The 21,327-nt window shown below is 36.8% G+C and overlaps 1 protein-coding gene across 1 annotated transcript in view; it reads right to left on the reverse strand.

Annotated features, from left to right (window-relative positions):
* The window catches only part of TMF1 (TATA element modulatory factor 1), a 103,530-nt gene that overhangs the window by 22,677 nt on the left and 59,526 nt on the right, over positions 1 to 21,327 (reverse strand). The window contains exons 7-9 of the mRNA XM_078776932.1: positions 5,849 to 6,015; positions 4,907 to 5,063; positions 4,698 to 4,790 (exon numbers count right to left, since the gene is read on the reverse strand). Of these exons, the coding sequence (XP_078633058.1) occupies positions 4,698 to 4,790; positions 4,907 to 5,063; positions 5,849 to 6,015 (417 nt within the window). The remainder of the gene's footprint in view (positions 1 to 4,697; positions 4,791 to 4,906; positions 5,064 to 5,848; positions 6,016 to 21,327) is intronic.

Below are 21,327 nucleotides of genomic sequence, written 5' to 3' on the forward strand. Positions count from 1 at the left end.
ATCCATCCACCTCGTTTTGTCAGAATCCATCCACCTCGTTTTGTCAGAATCCATCCACCTAGTTTTGTCAGAATGCATCCACCCCGTTTTGTCAGAATCCATCAATCTCATTTCGTCAGAATCCATCCACCTCGTTTTGTCAGAATCCATCCACCTCGTTTAGTCAGAATCCATCCACCTCGTTTTGTCAGAATCCATCCACCTCGTTTTGTCAGAATCCATCCACCTCGTTTTGTCAGAATCCATCCACCTCGTTTTGTCAGAATCCATCCACCTCGTTTTGTCAGAATCCATCCACCTCGTTTTGTCAGAATCCATCCACCTCGTTTTGTCAGAATCCATCCACCTAGTTTTGTCAGAATCCATCCACCCCGTTTTGTCAGAATCCATCCATCTCATTTCGTCAGAATCCATCCACCTCGTTTTATCAGAATCCATTCACCTCGTTTTTGTCAGAATCCATCCACCTCGTTTTGTCAGAATCCATCCACCTTGTTTTGTCAGAATCCATCCACCTTATTTTGTCACAATCCATCCACCTCGTTTTTTCAGAATCCATCCACCTAGTTTTTTCAGAATCCATCCACCTAGTTTTGTCAGAATCCACCCACCTCGTTTTGTCAGAATCCATCCACAACATGTTTTGTCAGAATCCATTTACCTCGTTTTGTCAGAATCCATTCACCTCATTTTGTCAGAATCCATTCACCTCGTTTCGTCAGAATCCATTTACCTCGTTTCGTCAGAATCCATCCACCTCGTTTTGTCAGAATCCATCCACCTCGTTTTGTCAGAATCCATCCACCTCGTTTTGTCAGAATCCATCCACCTCGTTTTGTCAGAATCCATCCACCTCGTTTTGTCAGAATCCATCCACCTTGTTTTGTCAGAATCCATCCACCTCGTTTTGTCAGAATCCATCCACACCTCGTTTTGTCAGAATCTATCCACCTCATTTGGTCAGAATCCATCCACCTTGTTTTGTTAGGATCCATCCACCTCGTTTTGTCAGAATCCATCCACCTTGTTTTGTTAGGATACATCCACCTCGTTTTGTCAGAATCCATCCACCTTGTTTTGTCAGAATCCATCCACCTCGTTTTGTCAGAATCCATCCACCTAGTTTTGTTAGGATCCATCCACCTCGTTTTGTCAGAATCCATCCACCTTGTTTTGTCAGAATCCATCCACCTTGTTTTGTTTGGATCCATCCACCTCATTTTGTCAGAATCCATCCACCTTGTTTTGTTAGGATCCATCCACCTCGTTTTGTCAGAATCCATCCACCTTGTTTTGTCAGAATCCATCCACCTCGTTTTGTCAGAATCCATCTACCACATTTCATCAGAATCTATTCACAACGTTTTGTCAAAATCCATCCACAACGTTTTGCCAGAATCCATCCACCTCGTTTTGTCAGAATCCATCCACAATGTTTTGTCAGAATCCATCCACAACGTTTTGTCAAAATCCATTCACCTCGTTTTGCCAGAATCCATCCACCTAGTTTTGTCAGAATCCATCCACCTAGTTTTGCCAGAATCCAACCACCTCGTTTTGTCAGAATCCATCCACAATGTTTTGTCAGAATCCATCCACAACGTTTTGTCAGAATCCATCCACCTAGTTTTGTCAGAATCCATCCACCTAGTTTTGTCCGAATCCATCCACAAAGTTTTGTCAGAATCCATCCACAAAGTTTTGTCAGAATCCATCCACCTCGTTTCGTCAGAATCCTTCCACCTCGTTTCGTCAGAATCCATCCACCTCGTTTCGTCAGAATCCATCCACCTCGTTTCGTCAGAATCCATCCACCTCGTTTCGTCAGAATCCATCCACCTCGTTTCGTCAGAATCCATCCACCTCGTTTCGTCAGAGCCCATCCACCTCGTTTCGTCAGAATCCATCCACCTCATTTCGTCAGAACCCATCCACCTCGTTTCGTCAGAACCCATCCACCTCGTTTCGTCAGAATCCATCCACCTCGTTTCGTCAGAACCCATCCACCTCGTTTCGTCAGAATCCATCCACCTCGTTTTGTCAGAATCCATCCACAACGTTTTGAAACATTGTGCTCTATATCGTTTTTAGCCCCATCTCAATGATGAATCAATTTAAAAACTATAACTGCCACTTTACAACTGCTGGTAGTGATGACCGGTTTCCTCTGCCTTCCCACTTTCATACAACCCCGCATTTGATACAACCCCGCTTGGATACAACCCCGCTTGGATACAACCTCACTTGGATACAACCCCACTTTCATTGGACATGCTTTGATACAACCCCCCTTGGATACAACCCTGAAACCCTGACACATATCCCCCCCCTCCCCACATACACACACAGCCCACACACACAGCCCCCCCCGCACACACACATACACCCCTCCCCCCCCCCCACACACACACATCCCACCCCCCGACACACACACACGAACACCCCCCCCCCCCACACACACACATGCACCCCCCCACCCCCACACACACAAGCACACATACCCCCCCCCCCCCACACACACACAATCTCCCCCCTCCACACACACACAACACACATATCCAACCCTCCTCCCCCCCCCCCCCCACCACACACACAATCACACACCCCTCACGAGCACACACCCCACCCCACCCCACGGACACCCCCCCTCCCACCCCCCCTCCCACACACACATCCCACCCCACCCCCCACACACACATCCCCTCCCCACACACACACAGACACATCCCACCCCACCCCCCAGCACACACACACCCCCCCCCTCCCACACACACACACATCCCACCCCCCCCCCCCACACACACACACACACACACACACACACACACACACACACACACACATCCCCCCTCCCCCCCCCGACACACACACACACACACTATAACTTTATAACAACCCCGCTTTCACTTTTTTTTTCTCCATCAATTTATCCCTAGATGATGCTCAAGGAATTTCATCCTGATCGGATGAAGTTTTGTACTTGTCAAATTATGACGTCATAATGGAGGCACCTATGTCATCGTCATTCACATGGGTTATTCTCCATGGAGAGTTCTTTACAATGAGATATGTGTCAATCTTTTCTACGCAGCGCTTTTTGAGAAAAAGAGATGCAAAGTTTTTCGGTTTTACCAAGATGGCAGCCGTACCACGTGACCTGTGACGTCATAATTATCCTTAAAAGATTCTACATGCCCAGGCGCACCTATGGTGAAAATTTCCTGTCAATCGGTCCTATTATTTCACAGAAATTATTTTTAAAGGAAATAATTCTGAAAAATGGCAGTAGCACAATGAGTCACATGGCCTGATAAGAAAAAGTGTTGTGTTTCTTCTTCTTTCAACAATAACGACTTCTAGCTTCAAGACCATACAACCAATCATGTTGAAATTTTAAACACTTATTACACTTGATGAGAGCTACATTGCATTGAAATTGAAATTTTATCAATGCAGCGGTTCAAGAGACAGAAGCTTTTTATGATTTTCCTTCAATTTATTTACTACGGCAAAACCATGTGACTTATTGAAACTTCTCAACGTTTTAACTCCCCCCCCCATGGGGAACATTTCTGTAAAGTTTCCACTCGATATCTTCACAACTTATGGAGGAGATAGCATTTTAAATTTATGCTTAAAAACGTCACAACTCCGAAACCATGTGACGACGTCATGATCGCTGAACTTTTTGTTCGTCATGGGTATGTGATTATGCATGCCAAGTTTGGGCTCAATCTGTTCAGCCGTTGCGGAGAAAAAGGGTTTTTTGTGTTTTTCACGAGAAACAATATGGCGGTCGAACCATGTGACGTATGACGTCGAAAATTTTGCATTCTGAGTTTTTTTAACGAAGGTTATGCAAAAAAAATATCATTTTCGTGGGAGCAAGGGATCTATTTGTCGAATTCTAACCTCATAACGTTAGCACTTTTAATATACGAAATATGTTTTTTGGTCCCATTGAAGAGTTCTTTCGAATGAGCCATGACTCAATATTTTCCATTGAGCTATTTTGGAGATATAGAGGGGCAAAGTTGAAGGTGTTTTCCAATATGGCGCCGAATTCGGAGTTGTGACATCATGTTTATCAGGAGAAAATTATACGTGCCCAGCCGATCATTTGATGAAAAATTCCTGTCAATCGGACCAACGGTTGCTGAGAAAATTAATTTTAGTTTTCGGAGGTGACAAATAGGGCGGAAGAATAGTAATAATAAGAAAAACTCTCGCAAAACCAAAAGGTATTCCTCTACAATGTAATTGTAGAGGAAACCTAATAATCGAATGCGAATCTGGATCTTCACCAAAATCGAATCAATTCGACCTTGTCACACACCCAACCTGTGCACCAAGTTTCATCTGAATCCATCCATAACTTTGAGATATCCTGCTCACAGACAGGCATACAGACAGACAAACAAACAGACATGGGAGTGAAAACATAACCTTCGTCCATCTTTGGTGGCGTAGGCAAACAAAAAAGGCCTACTGTGGTAGTAAAACAAATCGAGAAATGCAAACACTGAGTAACCTCTAGAAAAGAAAACAATCGATCATCAGGCTGGACGATCTGTTTGTCCCTGATGGGATGTTCCGACAATCCCCTCAGAAGGATTAATAGATGAAGCAAAGCCTTATGGATGGGCCAGGAATGCAACTGCAACTCACAGCCACATCTTGATTACAAAACCACTCACCGAATGCATCTCTACAATTTCCTGTCGCAAGCGTTCCTCCACAAGGGCCTGCTGCTGCTCTGCCTTGCACAAAGCCAGCCTCAAGTCAGTCACCTTCACGGGGAGGATGGAAATGAGCAAATTATTTGTGGGGTCTTTACCTAAAATGTCAATGTTCTAGTGAGCATTTCACCAGTGTGGGCGTGTGTACCATCTCGTTGGCCGTTCACCTGCGCAACTAGCGCTTCCTGCTGCTGCTTGGCGTCCTCCTGCTGCTGCTCCAATGCGAGTCGCATTCTCTCCTTGGCTTGGATCTCGCAGCTCAGCTGCTCTTCCTGTGCCTCGCAGTCTCTCGCTGCATTCGCTCGACGCAACTCTGACAGCTCTCTGCATGAGGGATTCATGAGGACGGGAAGGGGCTCAACGGCTGCTCCATTTTGGCTCCACCTTTAAGAATAATTTCAGGATTCACATCCCCAAATAAAGTGTCAATAGACGAAGTGGAGCGAATCCTTTATAGTGCACTAAACCTTGATGGGTTTTGAGTGTTGCGGGAACAAATGGTTTCTAATCGTGCACTACTTTGCGTCGAAACACCATCAGGGACATTTCTCATCGAGGCTTTGTGAGATCGATACTTTGTGAGTTCCTCTCTGCCCCCACTCAGAATTTCATAGAGGGATTTCTAAATCATCCATTCAAGGAAGTAGATCCATCATCAACACAATAGAACCACCTTTAGAGGCCATTTTTCCCCGCAAAACAGGGGTTGGCCTTTTTTGGGCACCGTGGTCCCCTTTTTGAAGCAATGTTTTATAGCAGGATGCCCTTCCTGCCGCCAACCCTGCTGGTCGCCTCTTGCGACATACAGGGAATTACCGGTGAACTGGTACTCAATTTGCCGACCTCTGAAGGATGACGGGCTGAGTCAACCCCCTAGTGCTAATTCAGCGATCGAACGGGATTCAAACCCAGGATCCTAGGATCCCAAGCCGGCACCCAAACCGCTAAGCCAACACCAGGCTTCACCATCAACACAATAATCAATATTATATCGGATTAATGAAAGGAAAGACAGGGATTAAGTTAAAGATTTGTACGAATGAATCGATGAAATCATCCTCTTCTTTAACAGCCAAACTGATGCACCGTGAACCCACGGAGCCACTCACTGGAAGGTGGTGTCCAGAGTCGACTCCAAGCATTGGTTTCTCTCCTTCAAATCCTGAAGCTCCGAGTGAACCCATTCCCGATCTTCCTTCTGCTTGTCGAGCGTGACCGCCAGCCTCCGGATGCTCTCCCTCTGCTGCTTATCCACTTCTTCCTTCTCTTCCAGCATCTGCACACATGGATGGAATGATATGCAAACCAAACCAACCAAGTACATGACCGATTCATACCTTCTATCACAATCACAACTATTTTAATGATCAATTTACATACAGAGGTAGAGGCTCATGGAAAAGCCAAACACTAAAGGATGGTGGTCTGGTAAATCGACAGACAGTACAGAAGGGGGAATATTGTGAGGGCCCGGGGTAGTAGACTAATTATGAGTATGCAAAAACTCATGGGTCGATGTGGGAGAGACCTGACGTGGCACGAGGCAGCATTCTTGAAGTACAGAGGAAAGAGTTCAAGATAAGACACAGGAAGTCGGTTCCACAGACAATTTTCAAAATTGATATTGTCAGATGAAAGCAAGTTCCCTCAGCAATCTGTAGGTAGATGTGGAAAATAAGGTGACCATCTGCACAATGGAGCTTTGTTGCAACCAATTATTGAAATGCCACAACATGCTACTTTTCCATGTTGTAGCATTTCAATAATTGGTTGTGTTGTACATCTTGCAACCCAAATTTGGTGTTCCTTTTTAGGAGGTACAGCCAAGCATATTGGTAGTGTGCCCTCGATCACATTTTTCACCAAGTGTGTGCACAACCCACGTGTGGTCCTTGCACAATCATACTGCCTGGGAAAGTGAGTCCGTGGCCCAAAAGTCAAGCTCGACTCTCCAACCAGTCTACTTCCTCAAAGTCATGGTGGTGCCTTCTCAAGTCTCTCTGATGTTTGCCATCACCTTCATCACCTACTTCACCTCAAACGATATAACCACAGACTCTGCTCTAGGTAATGCAGGATGCCTCAACTCGGTGTTTGCCTCCAAATCTCGTGGTTCCAACACATCCCACTCAGTCCTAGTGTTACCCCTTTATACCCATGGTCTACTCTACTGTCTTATTCACCCGTGAGGTTGTGTCCAGCCTCGACCGAGAATCATCAACGGGCCTCTATGAAATCCGTGCCCGCATTCACAAACCATACTCTGTTGCCTCTGCTTCTGTCTGTGCTCTTCAGCTTGTCCTTCTCCTTTGGTAGCCTCTGGCCTGTCTGAAAATCCAATAACATCACTCTCATTCACAATCAAAACTCATAATCCGACGATCCTGGAAATCCAATAACATTGCTCTCATTCATAATCATCACTCTCATTAACCCAGCTATCAATTTCCATGGTTCTACCAATGGAAGAGGTTCAGTCTCCTGAACTTCTCGGCACCTTCAGCAATGACCTCTCCTGGACAGGCCATATAGGCCAGCTACAGACTGGGCGTCCTCCATCGCTTCAAGATATTCCTTGACAAATCGGAATTACTCACGGACAAAGCCTTGGTCCATACCTCAATGGAGTACTGCTCTACTCTACTGGATGCACTCCCTCCTGGATTCTAAAGCTCAATATTATTGGCATCTCCCATGATGAAGCCAAAGCGCAACGCCTGTTACTCTCACATTGCAGACAGGTCAGTGACCTGCCTGCTTTTTACCACTTCCTCTCCAGTTTAGCTGCTTCTGTTCTCTCAACTCTCTGACCCTCCTCAGCTCCTCCAGGATGCACCCGTTCTTCCAGTAACCCTCCCTCACCATCCTGGTTAAACTCCCAAAAGCCAAGCTCTCCTCACACCTCCACTCTGTTCTCTCGCTCCTGAAACTGCCTTCCCAAAGCTGTGCAATCACACTGTCGTCTACAGCTTCAGCTAGTGGTGTCCCCTACCCCTTTCCCTCTATCGCGATGCACGATATTTTCTGCACTCATTGGCCCTACATACCTAACCCAATCCTCTTACTTCCAGGTTACTGTGTTATCGATCTCTCTTGATCCCTCCTTATCTTTCTACTTTTCCTCTTTGTTCATTCCCCTGCCTGTTATGTCCAATTGTGGCCCTACTATCAGTACAGTCTTTTTACCCTCTTTTCGGCCTTCGTCTAAATCAAGTGAAAATACATATTGAGGCGGCATTGAATAACTGCATTCAATAAAATCTGAGATGACTAATGTTTACGGAAAAAAAAAATGCACGTGAAAAACAAGCCAGTTAGCATCCTGATCCGAACCTCTGTCTCATGCTGAGGGGGACCCAGGTTCAAATCCAAGATACCCCATGTGATTGTTCATTATTTACTGAAGTTAGCTCAATTCATCGAAAAGTACTCGATATGTCCTCATGCGATTGATGACTAGGTTCCGCGATGAGCCTTCAATTAATGCATGTTCAAATGAGAACGGCACTCGATAGAGCGCATGCCTCCACCAGGCTGATGGTGTGTTTTGTATCCCATTGATAGGCCGGTTGTGGATCCGTATCTTCACCAAAATCTAATCGATTTGCCCTTGTCACAAACCCAACAAGCTCAACAAGTACACCAAGTTTCGTCCGAATTCGTCCATAACTTTTTGAGATATCCTGCTCACAGACAGAGACAGAACAACAGGGGTAAAAGCATAACCTCTGTCCATCTTCGGTGGCGGAGGTGAGTAGTGTAATAATGTTGCTTCTGGGACACCTCCGTTTAACATGGGAAATCCCTATCTAATGTCATTTACCCCCTTGTCTTTTTCAAAAATCATAAACACCTCTATTTCTCCCACCCTCATCTTTATGAACCTTTTGTCTGTAGTACCTATCCTTAATGTTGTTCATTAGACCACTCAAACACTACAAATATTTGTTTTCTCTTATAGACCTATCATCCTTCTTCTACATATCATCTGGCAGATTAATCTTTGACCCACTCAAACATTGACCCATTCACTTCCATATTAATTCTTTCCCTCCCTCATTGCCCCTAAAGACCTCTATTTCTCTCACCCTGTTCTTTACGAACCTTCTAACCTTTTGACATGTTATCCTTATTCATTAGACCACTTAAACACCTGTGATCCTTCTGACCTCATGGACCTTTTAACCTTTTACTCTTAATATCATCTGGTGAATATAACCCACTCAAACAACGACCCTACAAATATTTGTTTATGCGTGGGAAATAATTTAATTCTCCTACAACTCTCTTCACCATCTAATATATTAACAAAAAATATGTTTGAGTTTGGTTCTTTATTAAGATATTTTAACTGAGCTAAGATAAAATGGTAAACCTCCCTCAATGTTCTTGCTTGAGCGCCTCCAGTGCCACATACCATTTTTAAATTAAAGTATATATTTTCCTGACAACCATCAAAGTTTTCCGTCCACTCAAAAATATTTCCATCTTTTTTACCCAATTCACCGGTATTTAAATTAATTCTCTTATTTGTTTTGTGAACTTTTTTACCAGTTGCCTTTTCAATTATACCTATTTGATATTTTTCACATTCATTATGTTTTCCATTTATATACCAAGGTTGATTACACCTCCACTCTTTAGTCTGGTTGATACTTGGTTCTATCATTTATATAATAGTAAAAAAGGCGGCGGTAGCCCGTTAAAATCCCCAACCCCCCCCCCCCTTTTTAACTTATCACTTATATATATCTTATCACTTATATATATCTTATCACTTATGTATATCTTATCACTTATATATATATCTTATCACTTATATATATATCTTATCACTTATATACTTATATAACCATAAGGGAGACTATCAATTCCATTTTCTAAAATAAACCTCTTATCATCAAAAGCCCCCAATGCTTTCTTATTTATCTCTTCTGAATATAATTGATGTTTATAACTTCTTATTCCATTAATCTTTCTAAACTCTTCTTTCTTTGTTGTTAAACAGTTATAATAATCCTTAAAGTTTATTGTTTCTTTAATAACATTTTTCTTTACACCTTTTAACTTCTTATCAGTCTTTTCAACGTTATTCACAATGTATTTATAAGCATAAGCCTTTGACCTCAATCCCACAAATTCACTCATAACATTTCCTCCTAATTCATCCTTGAACTTTCCAATCACCTTTTTATTTTTAGAAGAGAACAACTCACTCTCTGGACTGTAATTACTCGTGTCATAGATATTAATGTCTCTTTTCATGTCTGAATAAACATCGTTGGTATTAATTTTCAAAATAAAACTATCTGTATCCATATAAAGTAGATTAACATCATTTTGATATTTCTTCCTCAAGTTATTATAAAAGTAATCATACATTAATGACTTTGATAAATCAAGAATTGTTGTTCCAATATAAATAGGTTTGTTCATTTCAATACTCTCTTTAATCAAATGGATCGCACAAAAGTTCTCAGTAAAGACCTCAGCTCGAGTAAAACTCGGTCTATTAATTAATTTTGATGCTTGTTCCCAAGATGTTGATAGTCTGATATTTTGTCTTTTCCTCACATTCTCCATAGTCTTACCAAAGACCGCATTATTCATCAATTTATAAAAGTCTTTCTCAAAATCTGTTTTTGACTCTGTTCTTCTTTGTGTATTAAAATCAATGTACCCCTTTAACCAATGACTTTGATTGAACTTTAGAACCCTATGGATCTTCTCTACTCTTAGACCTTTTGATAAATATTGTCGCAAATTTCTTTGGTGTAGAACATAATTTTTCTTGTTATATAATGTAGTAAGTAATTTTTCTGTTGATTCACCTATATCAAACGATCGTTGATAATCACTCAACCATTCTTTCTTTGGACTTGCTTTCTCACAAGCAAATGGGAGATCTTTGTGTAGGTTATGGAGTTCCTCTGGATATTTTGAATCAATTTCAAAATAATAACCAACTTTTTCTTCATCCAATTCTTTTTGTGTAGAGATACATACATCTTGTAAAACGTTTTTGTAGTCTTTTTCCTTTACCCATCTAAGTTTTCCATAAGGAAGAGCCTGAGACATTGCCCAGCCATACAGGTTGTTCGCGTCATAGTACATCAAGTAAGAACTCTCTTTCGTTGGATCATAATTTGGAAGATATTTGTTATTTGCTTTTGCGTATCTACTCGAGCAGACTTGTGAAATTCCACCTCTTTTTGCCTTTTCAATCATCAAAAGCATATCAACATCGGTTATCAAATCCAAATCTTGTTTTGTCATTTTCAACATCGCACTCCAGGCCAATCCAGGTGCTGTGTAGTAGTGAGCAGGATCCAATCCATATCCAGTGCGACAAACAGATCTAAAGGCTTCAAATACATCGGCCAATAAAAGCACATCAGTTTTGAGATACAAATCGTGATACTCGCCAAGATTCTTGATGTTATATTTTTCCCAAACATTTTGTGCGTGTACATAATCTTTATCAGATATATGACTATTATTTAATTTGTTATAGAAATTTTCTTTTGAAGGAAGTTGTGTTTCATTGAATCTCTCAAATGAGTCCATATAGTCATAGGGGTAAATTCCCTTTTGTGTTAGAAAATCTTTATCTAAAAAATACTCTGAAAGACATGGAAACTCTTTTAGATTTTGAACCAAGTTAACCAATGGACTTGCCATGAATTTAAATGTATCAAGAAATCTGATATGAGTAATAGGAGATGTGTGAATTGTTTTTGTGAATGAAATGTATTTCTGATCCGTGTTTGGAATTGCTGAGATACTTCCAGAAGTCTTTGAGAGTTCCTTGATAAATAGATGTGTATCATAATGAGCGTTGTTATGAAGAAAGACAGGAATGAAAGAGGGGAGTTGATAATTAATATTACAACTTTGATGAGCCGGACCTCTATATTTACCAGTGAGATGACAATGGTCTCTAACCTTTAGACCTTTACCAATTTTCTCCTCACAAATATGACAGACATTGTTTTTTATAAATTCCCTTTTTTCTTTACTTGTTAAGGACATTGGTTTATTGGTTTCTCTCATTATCTTGGTTAATCGAACACAGTCTTTTTCTAGTCGTTTCACAAACTCCTCTGGGGTATTTGAGCCTCTATACATCTCTAACTTGTTATATTTATCACCAACGGATGATTTGATATAATAACAAAAACCACAAGGAGTATGTTTTTGATATTTATTTGTGTATGATTCTTTTGGATCTTGAGAAGCAGTATCAATTTTTTCTAAAATACTTTCAAAATCAGCATATATAACAAATGGATGTTTGATCTTTTTATTTTCATCTTTGAATGTGATCTTTGAGCCTTCTTTAGGCATATTGATTACCGTTGATTTATGTTCGCCACAATAATTTGAATGTTTATCTAATCTTTCTTGTGAATTGAAGAAGTTAAGACAACGCAAACAAATATATATTTTATTTGTTCTCTTACAGACTTGTGGTTTTATTAATTTAGCAATATCTTTGATGTATGTATAATGTGAATTTTCGTCTGAATTAAAATATAGAAGATTAATATGAGTTTGTTTACAATTGTCAGAAAGCTTTAAAACCTGAATGTTGTTTGTTTCTGTTAGACCATAAACATTAACTGATAAATTATTCATCTTTTCAAATTTAGGAATATCATTTAAAGTCATCGGAAACTTTAGATCTTTCGTATTTAATGTATTCTCATATTTTTTATAATGAGATACTCTTTCATCATGAAAATGTGGAGGATGTAAGTGTGCTAAAATAGACCAGAGAAAACATTTATTGTCTTTATTTTTGATATTGATAACTGCTTTTCTATTTTTGATAACACTGGGTAAATCAATGTAAGAAGAAGCTTTTAGAGGATCTGATTTAAGAATATGAATGTCTATGTAAATAATTTTTCCTATATTGAATCCACTTCCTACGATTGAATTATCCACATCTTGCTCTTGTTTAATAAGTTCATCATAGACTCCTGATGTTTTAAAATCTTGATATGAAGATATAAAGTGTGGCTCAGTTCTCATGTATGGTGCATCTATAACTCCTTCATCCTTTGTCATTTCTAATTTTACTCCCATATAAAATTTAAGTGGTTTCATTTCCTTTAGTGTTTTTTCAATCAACGTTTGAACAGCAGGTTTAACTATTTCTACAGCATCAACTATAGACTCTGGTTCAGGAGGTTTGAAGTTAAAGACTCTTATTTTAATATGTCCTTTGAATGCTCCATCAGAGTTTTTAGTTGTGATAAAATTTGATAAATGTAGATTTGTTTTAAGATGTATTTTGAAGCCTTTCTTGAGGATATTTTTATTACATGTAGAACAGTGTTTTGTTTCAGGTGGAAGAGGGGAAAGTTTGTTTAAAATGTTGTATGTATGTTTTGCGGTGAGAATATGTTGTTTATAATATTTTACTTCCTTCTCGCAAGTATCACAATAAACCATATTTATAGCGTGAGAAAACGTGGTGTTTTATATATATCACTGTGCTTAAAATAAAACACTTTTGAGCTTTACAGCTCCGTTTTATATATATCGCTGTGCTTAAACTAAAACACTTTTTCACTCAGAATCATCTAAGTCATAACTATCACATGAATACTCAGAATCATACTCAGAGTCATCAATAAAGCTACTCTCATAACTATCATTTGAGCACAAACTATTAGTATCATAACTATCATCTGTGTTCAATGAAATACTATCATCACCATCGTCCAAGTTCAATGAAATACTATCATCACTATCGTCTGAGTTCAATGAAATAGTAAAATCTTCACTGCTGTATTGACTCATATTTAATTAGCAAGAAAAATATTCCCATCAATATCTATATACTTTCTTTCATTAACAGATTCAATCTCTACAATTTTTATATCAAAAGTTATCTTTAAATAATCTCTAACTATCATAGAACGAAATGACATTTCACCAGAAATATTAACATCATTCATTTTACTTAGATCTACACCCTTTGGATTATTAAAGAAAATACAAATGTCTCCTCTAGAATTATTAATGGTCTTATCATTCTTTTTCAAAGTATCGTGGTCAATCACTTTTTCAAGCTTTGAATAAATTGCCAGGAGTAGAGGAGAAACTTTTGTTAGATTTACTTTAATGGATGTCTTTCCAGGTATAGTTAGAGCTCTTCCTTTAAATGAAATAGAGGGGCTCATGTTATTTTCCATAACTGGTTTTACCCAAAAATTTCCATATTTATCTTTGTTCAATTTAACATCTTTGACATATTTTTCTATATCTTCCACCGAAGTAGAGATTGATTGAAATTTGTCTTTTGTGCTTTGAAACATTGTATTTATTAATGAATAAACTTGCGTTTAGTTTAAGTAAAAATTTACCACATAAATATGATAAGTTCTGAAGGATATTTAGAATTTCCAGACTCTCCATATGATAAATTAGAGAATTGTCCGGCTTGTGATAGAGTGGGGCTTAATGATGAGGATTCATATAAACAATGTATTTTCTGTGATTTAATTTTAATTAATGATAATAAGAAATATAAAAAAATATATAACTCTTTTAAATTAGAACCAAAAATGAATTACTTTACAAGATTAATAAGAGAGATGAATGTTAAGTATTGTGATGATAATACACCATTTCTTTCAAGGGAAGAGACTAATTGTATTGAGGAAATGTATAAGGGTTTAATGATATTTATTATTCAAAATAATTTTAATGGAAATGTTAATACAAGATACTATATAAATAAAATAATGGATTATTTTGAAATTAAACCCGAACTCAGGATAAAATATAGAGTTTCTCAAATAGCTCAAAAAAAGTTGGATAACTTGTTTTCCAAATATATAAATGAATGATTTTTTACCCGTTTGGGAAAATAAGATAAAATTTAATAACCATAAAAACATTCCAAATTCATTGAGATGTCTAATAGTTGGTTCAAGCGGATGTGGAAAAACCTGTTTACTTTTAAAGATGCTCCTTGGTTCTAATTTTTTAGATTATGATAATTTAATAATTTTTACAAAGTCAAGTTTTCAACCCGAGTATCAACTACTCTCACAGGGTTTTAATGCGGGTCTTAAAAAGGAAGACATTATCGGTTTATTTAAACTTCAAAACAAACTAAATGATTATAATATTGATGATATAATACAATTATTTTGTGATACACAGAAATCAAAATCGAAACCCATAACTTGTATTCTCAGTGATAATACGGATGATATACCTTCACCTCAAGATTTAGATAAATCAAAAAAGAACCTTGTCATCTTTGATGATTGTGTTAATGAGAGAAACCAAACAGTAATGGATAGCTACTATACAAGAGGGAGACATTCTTCTTGTAATTGTATATATCTTAGTCAATCATATTTTCAACTCCCTCGACGCTCAATAAGAAACAATGCCAATACTTTTATTTTATTTAAGTTAAATTCAATAGATGTAAATAATTTTTGGAGAGATAATTGCTCTACGTTATGTAGTAAAAAAGAATTTGAAAATTATATGAAACACACGATTGGAAAATATAAATATATTGTTGTGAAACAAGATGAGATACTAAATGATATTTTTCAATAAATAAATACAGAAAATGAATACTGAAGAAAGAGAAAGAAAGTTTAAGGAACATCAACAATTAGTTTCAAAAGTTGTTAAACAATAGGAAGAGATAAAGAAGAAACGGAGACAGAAACTAACTGGTGAAGAAGCCTTTGAAAGAAAACAAGAGAAATTCTTTAAACCACTTTTGAAAACTCAACACCCTACAGTTCCCACGGTAGAATTTACTCCGAAAAAACTTCAAATGCTCAAAGATTTTAGTCAGATAACAAAACAAGAACTTGGTGAATTAGAATATGATGACGAGGGATTATTTCGGAAACTTGAGCAGGTAAATCAACCCCCTAATTATGTTGTGGAAGCTCTTCAAAACAATGAATATTCTGCGGGTTCAAAAACCAGAGCAGGTCTCATTCCAACAGAAGAACCAGCAGTGTTTCATCTTGTGGAAGAAAAGGTATTGATATTTAATGATGAATTGATGTTCTTGAGTTCTACTCAACCAAATGTTAAATTAACTCCAAGATTAATGTTTCTTCTAACAAACCCCGGATTCAGCGGTTCAAAATATTTTGAGGAACCACTTGATATGGAAAGAGAGGAAGATAGGGTATATATTGAGTTGTTAAATACACTTGATTATGGAGTTTCTGTTGCTGGTAAAAGTAAGAAGAATGAGAAGGAGAAACATATTATTGATGCTTTAAGTAAGCTTGGTTCGGGTGTTAGTTTTCTTCCAAATGACCCATCACAATTAGTTAATAGGCTATTATTGTTATTAGGTAGTAAGAAGGCTGGAAACAACAATTGTTTTAATGAATCCTCAGCCATTTTAGATCAGTTGATGAACATGAAAATAATTAATAAATGTCAATACAAAGATATTTTATTAGATATTAAATAAGATGAGAAGCACAATTCTTAGTTTTAATTTCACAACGAGCGATTACACAGCTTCATTCCCTTACCCACTACAACTTGACCCCCTTACCTCATATGAGGCATCTTTGTTGTCAATGGAAACTTACAATACCCTTTTTAATATCACAGAGAAAAACAACAAGTTTAGTTATAATCCAGGCACTGCCTACAAAACTATAACTGTTTCACCTGGAGCTTACGAGATTTCTCAAATATCTTCAGAAGTCTCTCGCCTTATGAAAGAAAAAGGTGATGAACCAAAAAATATTGTAATAGATATTCAAACACACACTTCAAAATCAACTATTAAACTGAAAAATAATTATAAAGTTGATTTCACGATTGAAAATTCGTTCAGAGAGCTATTGGGTTTCTCTTCAAAAAAGATTGAAAATAACGGGACGTTTTACAGTGATAATGTTATCCAAATATCCTCCGGTATAAATTCAGTATTAATTCATTGTGATTTGATTGATGGTGCTTATAACGATGGAATAAGAACAAATACAATATTTTCATTCAGTGCATACTCAACCCCGATTGGTTATAAATTTAATATGGAACCAAAAAATCTTGTCTATTTACCTGTGTCAGGAAAAACCATATACAGAGTAAATTTTAGGATAACCGACCAAGATAATCGTATGATATCCTTTAATGATGAAATTATATCCATCAGAATTCACCTACGTGAAGTTTTTCAATAAATAAATAATGGTTATTGTAAGAAAACACGAGTTGGGGAAATATAAAATAATTACAGGGGAGGGCATGTTCCTTTCACCAGACTATACAAGGTATGTGGGTAAAGGATACTATAAACCTAAGAGACAACGGGGTGTGGGTCATCAATTTCGAAATAAAGGAGATGGGATAATTGATACTCTAATGGGTATTGGTTCAACCATTCTTAAACATAAAGACCTAATTGGTTCAACTGCTTCTCTCATGGGAAATGTAGCAGGTGTTGTAAAGAGTATAAAAGATGCTCAAAAGGAGTCCCATAAATTACAAGCAATCAAAGAAATTAAAAAAGGTAAAACTCAACTATCTTCACAAGAACGACAAAAAATCATTAAAATACTTGGGTCAGGGTTTCAACAATTTTAATACTATATAAATACAAGTATGGAAGCGATTGATAGTATCTATGATTTGGATGATACGATTATCATTTCAAACTCTACTAAAAAGGAAGACTATTTTAAGGTAAATGCTATTACAGGAACCGACTGGAATTCAAACGGAACAAAAAGTTTTGAAATAAATAATCAACAAACTTACTTGAATATAGCTGATAGTTTCTTGCTGTGTAAATTTAAATTCACTAAGGCTGCGAATAATACTAATGCTACACTCGTAAATGATTTCTTCTGGAAAATGTTTGACAGTGTTCGCCTGTATATTGGAACACAAGAGGTTGAAGCGGTTGATTATGTCTCTGCTACATCTGAAATGATGAAATTTACACTATATTCGTTTGGTGATAGAATGGGTAAGGGAGCTGTTGAAGGCTTTATTCCTGATATGTCAACGGGAACAAACACAGACCCTGGTTATAGTCAAAGGAAGTCAATGTATAATGATGACGCAAAAGCTGAGAATAGTTTTACCGTAGCAGTACCTCTTAAAGGTATATTTGGATTTTGTGATTATGATAAAGTTTTGTATGGTCTTAAAATTAGATTTCAACTACAAAGGAATGATAATGTAAATAGATTGCTTTTTGGGGCTGAAAATGCTTTTGGCGACAATAATAAATTTGTTATTAATGATTTGTGTTGGTATATCAATGAATATACTCCTAATCTTAAAACGGAGGAGATGTTAAATAGAAGACTTAACTCAAAGAAACCGCTAAATGTATCATACCTTAAAAGAAGATGTCAACACGTTAAACTGGAACACACTACCTACACTTGGAATTTGGGTGTTCTTGAAGGAAAGCCACGATACCTATGGCTCATTTTTAAAAAACCAGATGGAGAGGAGGGTACTAATAAGAATAATGCGCTGAGTGATAATGCTAAGGTGAAACAACTTCGGGTTTCTCTTGATGGCACATTTTATCCGCGAGATAGATTGGAAATTGATTGGGAAAAAAATGATTATGCGGAAGCCTACAAGTCCTACCAAAAAGTGTGTGAAAGTAATGGTAATAATGATCCTATTTTGGATATGGTTGCATTTAAAGGTTTATATACAATCTACGCAATTGACCTGAGTTCTCAAAAGGAAACTATAAAGTCTAATCGAGTGGATACTTCTCTATACATTGAAAGAGGGGAGAATGAAGAAGTTGATGCTTATTGTTTGCTTTTGGAGGAAACAGAATTACAGATTAATACAGATAATGGTGTTATGATTAATATCACATAGGTTTTTTCTCATAAATAAATGGTAGGGGTATATGTTAATCAAATCAATCTTAATAAATTAACATCTTGTATTCAAAATCAAAAGCCTTGTATTATTAATGTTAATACAATTCAAAGAAAAGGAGCTGTAAGAATTGATGTTTTACTCACACACACACAAGTAAAAACACTAAATGATGTTGGATCACTTAAAATTAAAATGACGAAACCTATGTTAAAGAAATATTCAATAGACGAGTCAAGAGGAGGATTTCTCCCGTTTCTAATTCCTTTATTTGCTGGTTTAAGTGCGGCGGGAGCATTGACTGGTGGTATTTCAGCAGCGGTAAAAACTGCTAACGAAAGGAAGGCACAACTAAAAGCTCAAAAAGAATTGGAAAGACATAACAAGGAGTTGGAGAAACAAATTAGTGGAAGTGGTGTAATTGTAGATTTTGCTCAAAAACTTGAAAGTCTACCTGATAAAGCTAGATTGTTGGTTGGTGATATGCTTTCCTCTATCGCTCAAGCGGGTGTTAAACTAACTAAACGGGGTAATGGATTGTATCTTTCTCATAAATAAATGGATAAATGGTTTAAACAATTTGGAAAGAATACAACGTCAAATATAGAACTAGCCAAGTATTGTAAAACACTAAAAATTGATAATGTGGTAATCTGTATGAGAGATGAATTAATACATATAAATAAGAATACAAAGAATATTATTATGAATTTAGACACACAGAATGGTTCTCATTGGGTTTGTATTCATAATAGTCAGGATAAATATTATTTTGATAGTTATGGTATGCCACCACCTGTTGAAGTAATACAATTCTTACAGAATGGTGTTTATCAAACATTTCAAGTTCAAGAAATTAATTCTAAATGTTGTGGTCAATTATGTTTATATGTATTATTTCAACTCAACAATAATGAAAATTTTTATGATATCATTTTTAATCTAATATAAATGACTTATGTTGGAAAAGATGGTTCTATCTTTGGAAAATCCTCTCAGGATATTGATTTATCAAATTATTATACAAAGGCACAGGCTGAACGACAAAAATATAGTGTAAGTAAAAATATTAATATGAAGAATACTTATAAATTAATCAATTATCCAAACCCTACAGATGCGAATGACTTAATTAGATTAAGTGATTTATCACAATATATATTTTTAAAGAAAACAGCACGTTTTGTGAAAGAAGTAAAATTTACAACCACAACACCTGGTTATACTGACCATACACCTTTCCTCATTGAATTTAACTACCTGCTTACAATTGAATTTTATAAAGAAGGACATTTAGTTAATATGCGAATTAATAAATGGGGGTATGATATGCCTGATTTAGGGTATAATTGGTCTTTTTCAATAAACATAGAAGACCTACATGATTTAAATCAGTCTCGTAAAGAAGAATATTATCCACTTGGTGAAGATAAGGATTTATGTGGAAGTACAATTAGTAAACAACAAATACGTGATTTTAAGAAAATAAAAATATATGATAGTATAGCGATGGTTCGCATGACAAAGAAGGAAGGTAATGAGATAAGGATAGAAAGCCGAGGAATACAAACCGATTTGGTAGTGGGAAGATGGGGTGGTATTACCTGTCATAATATTAATCTCACATATATTTCTGATACATAAATGGCAGGAAGAAGACTACAAGAGAATTATAATTTTTGTATTCAAGGATACCTACAAGAAAAGGGTGCTCGGTATTACATACCTTATGATTTGGAGCATATACATGGGAATTTTGTCATAAAAAACTGGCCTTATACTGATATTGTTAAACCCACAAATAGAGACTTGTTTAAAATATTAAATAAAAATGAACTTCTCAAAGTTATGAAATATAAAACTCTTTTAGAAATCGTCAACAAATCTTATTGGTATCCTATTATGAGAAAAATAATTATAGATACAAGAATATCTCAAAATCCAGATGAGTATATGTATAATATTCTTTGGGGTTCAAACTCAAGGGTAGCAAGGGATGAGGAAGGAGTTGAAGAAGAGAAGGAGGAAAGAGAGAAAAAGGAGAAGGAGGAGAGGGAGAAAAAGGAGAAGGAGGAAAGGGAGAAAAGGGAGAAGGAGGAAAGGGAGAAAAGGGAGAAAAAGGAGAAGGAGGAGAGGGAGAAAATGGAGGAGGAGGAGAGGGAGCAAAGAGAGAGGGAGGAAAAATATAAAAAGATGGAAATCACTGAGATTCATAAAAGATTGAGTGTATTAAAGCAAATAAATCAATCTCAACGCACCGAAGAGGAAATTAAAGAATTAACAACTCTTATGAAGATAATGGTTTCAAAAATAAGAACGTCAATGTCTTCAATTTCAGGGAGGAGATTTAAACGAGAAAGTGGTGAAGAAGAAGAAGAAGAAGAAGGAAAAGATTATGTGATTGATGATGTTGGTGTCATTGACTTTAGTTAGTTTTTATTTGTAAATAAATGGAGGAGAGAGTGAAGGCATTCCTTAGGATTCTTTATGTTTTAAAAATAAAGATTGAAATGTATATGTTGAAAACCAAAAAGGTTTTGATACTCTGTCGGAATTTTTCTGATAAATAAATATGAGTTATTGTCTCAAATGTAAAAAGAAAACTAAATCTAAAAATATCTCTTATGTTAAAGCTAAAAATAATAGAGTTTATCAAAAAGGAATATGTCAAGTATGTGGCTCTAAAAAGTGCCAATTCATCTCTCCTAAA

This window comes from Myxine glutinosa, chromosome 4, assembly GCF_964187855.1.
Source record: "Myxine glutinosa chromosome 4, kmMyxGlut1.1, whole genome shotgun sequence".
NCBI classification, from domain to species: domain Eukaryota; kingdom Metazoa; phylum Chordata; class Myxini; order Myxiniformes; family Myxinidae; genus Myxine; species Myxine glutinosa.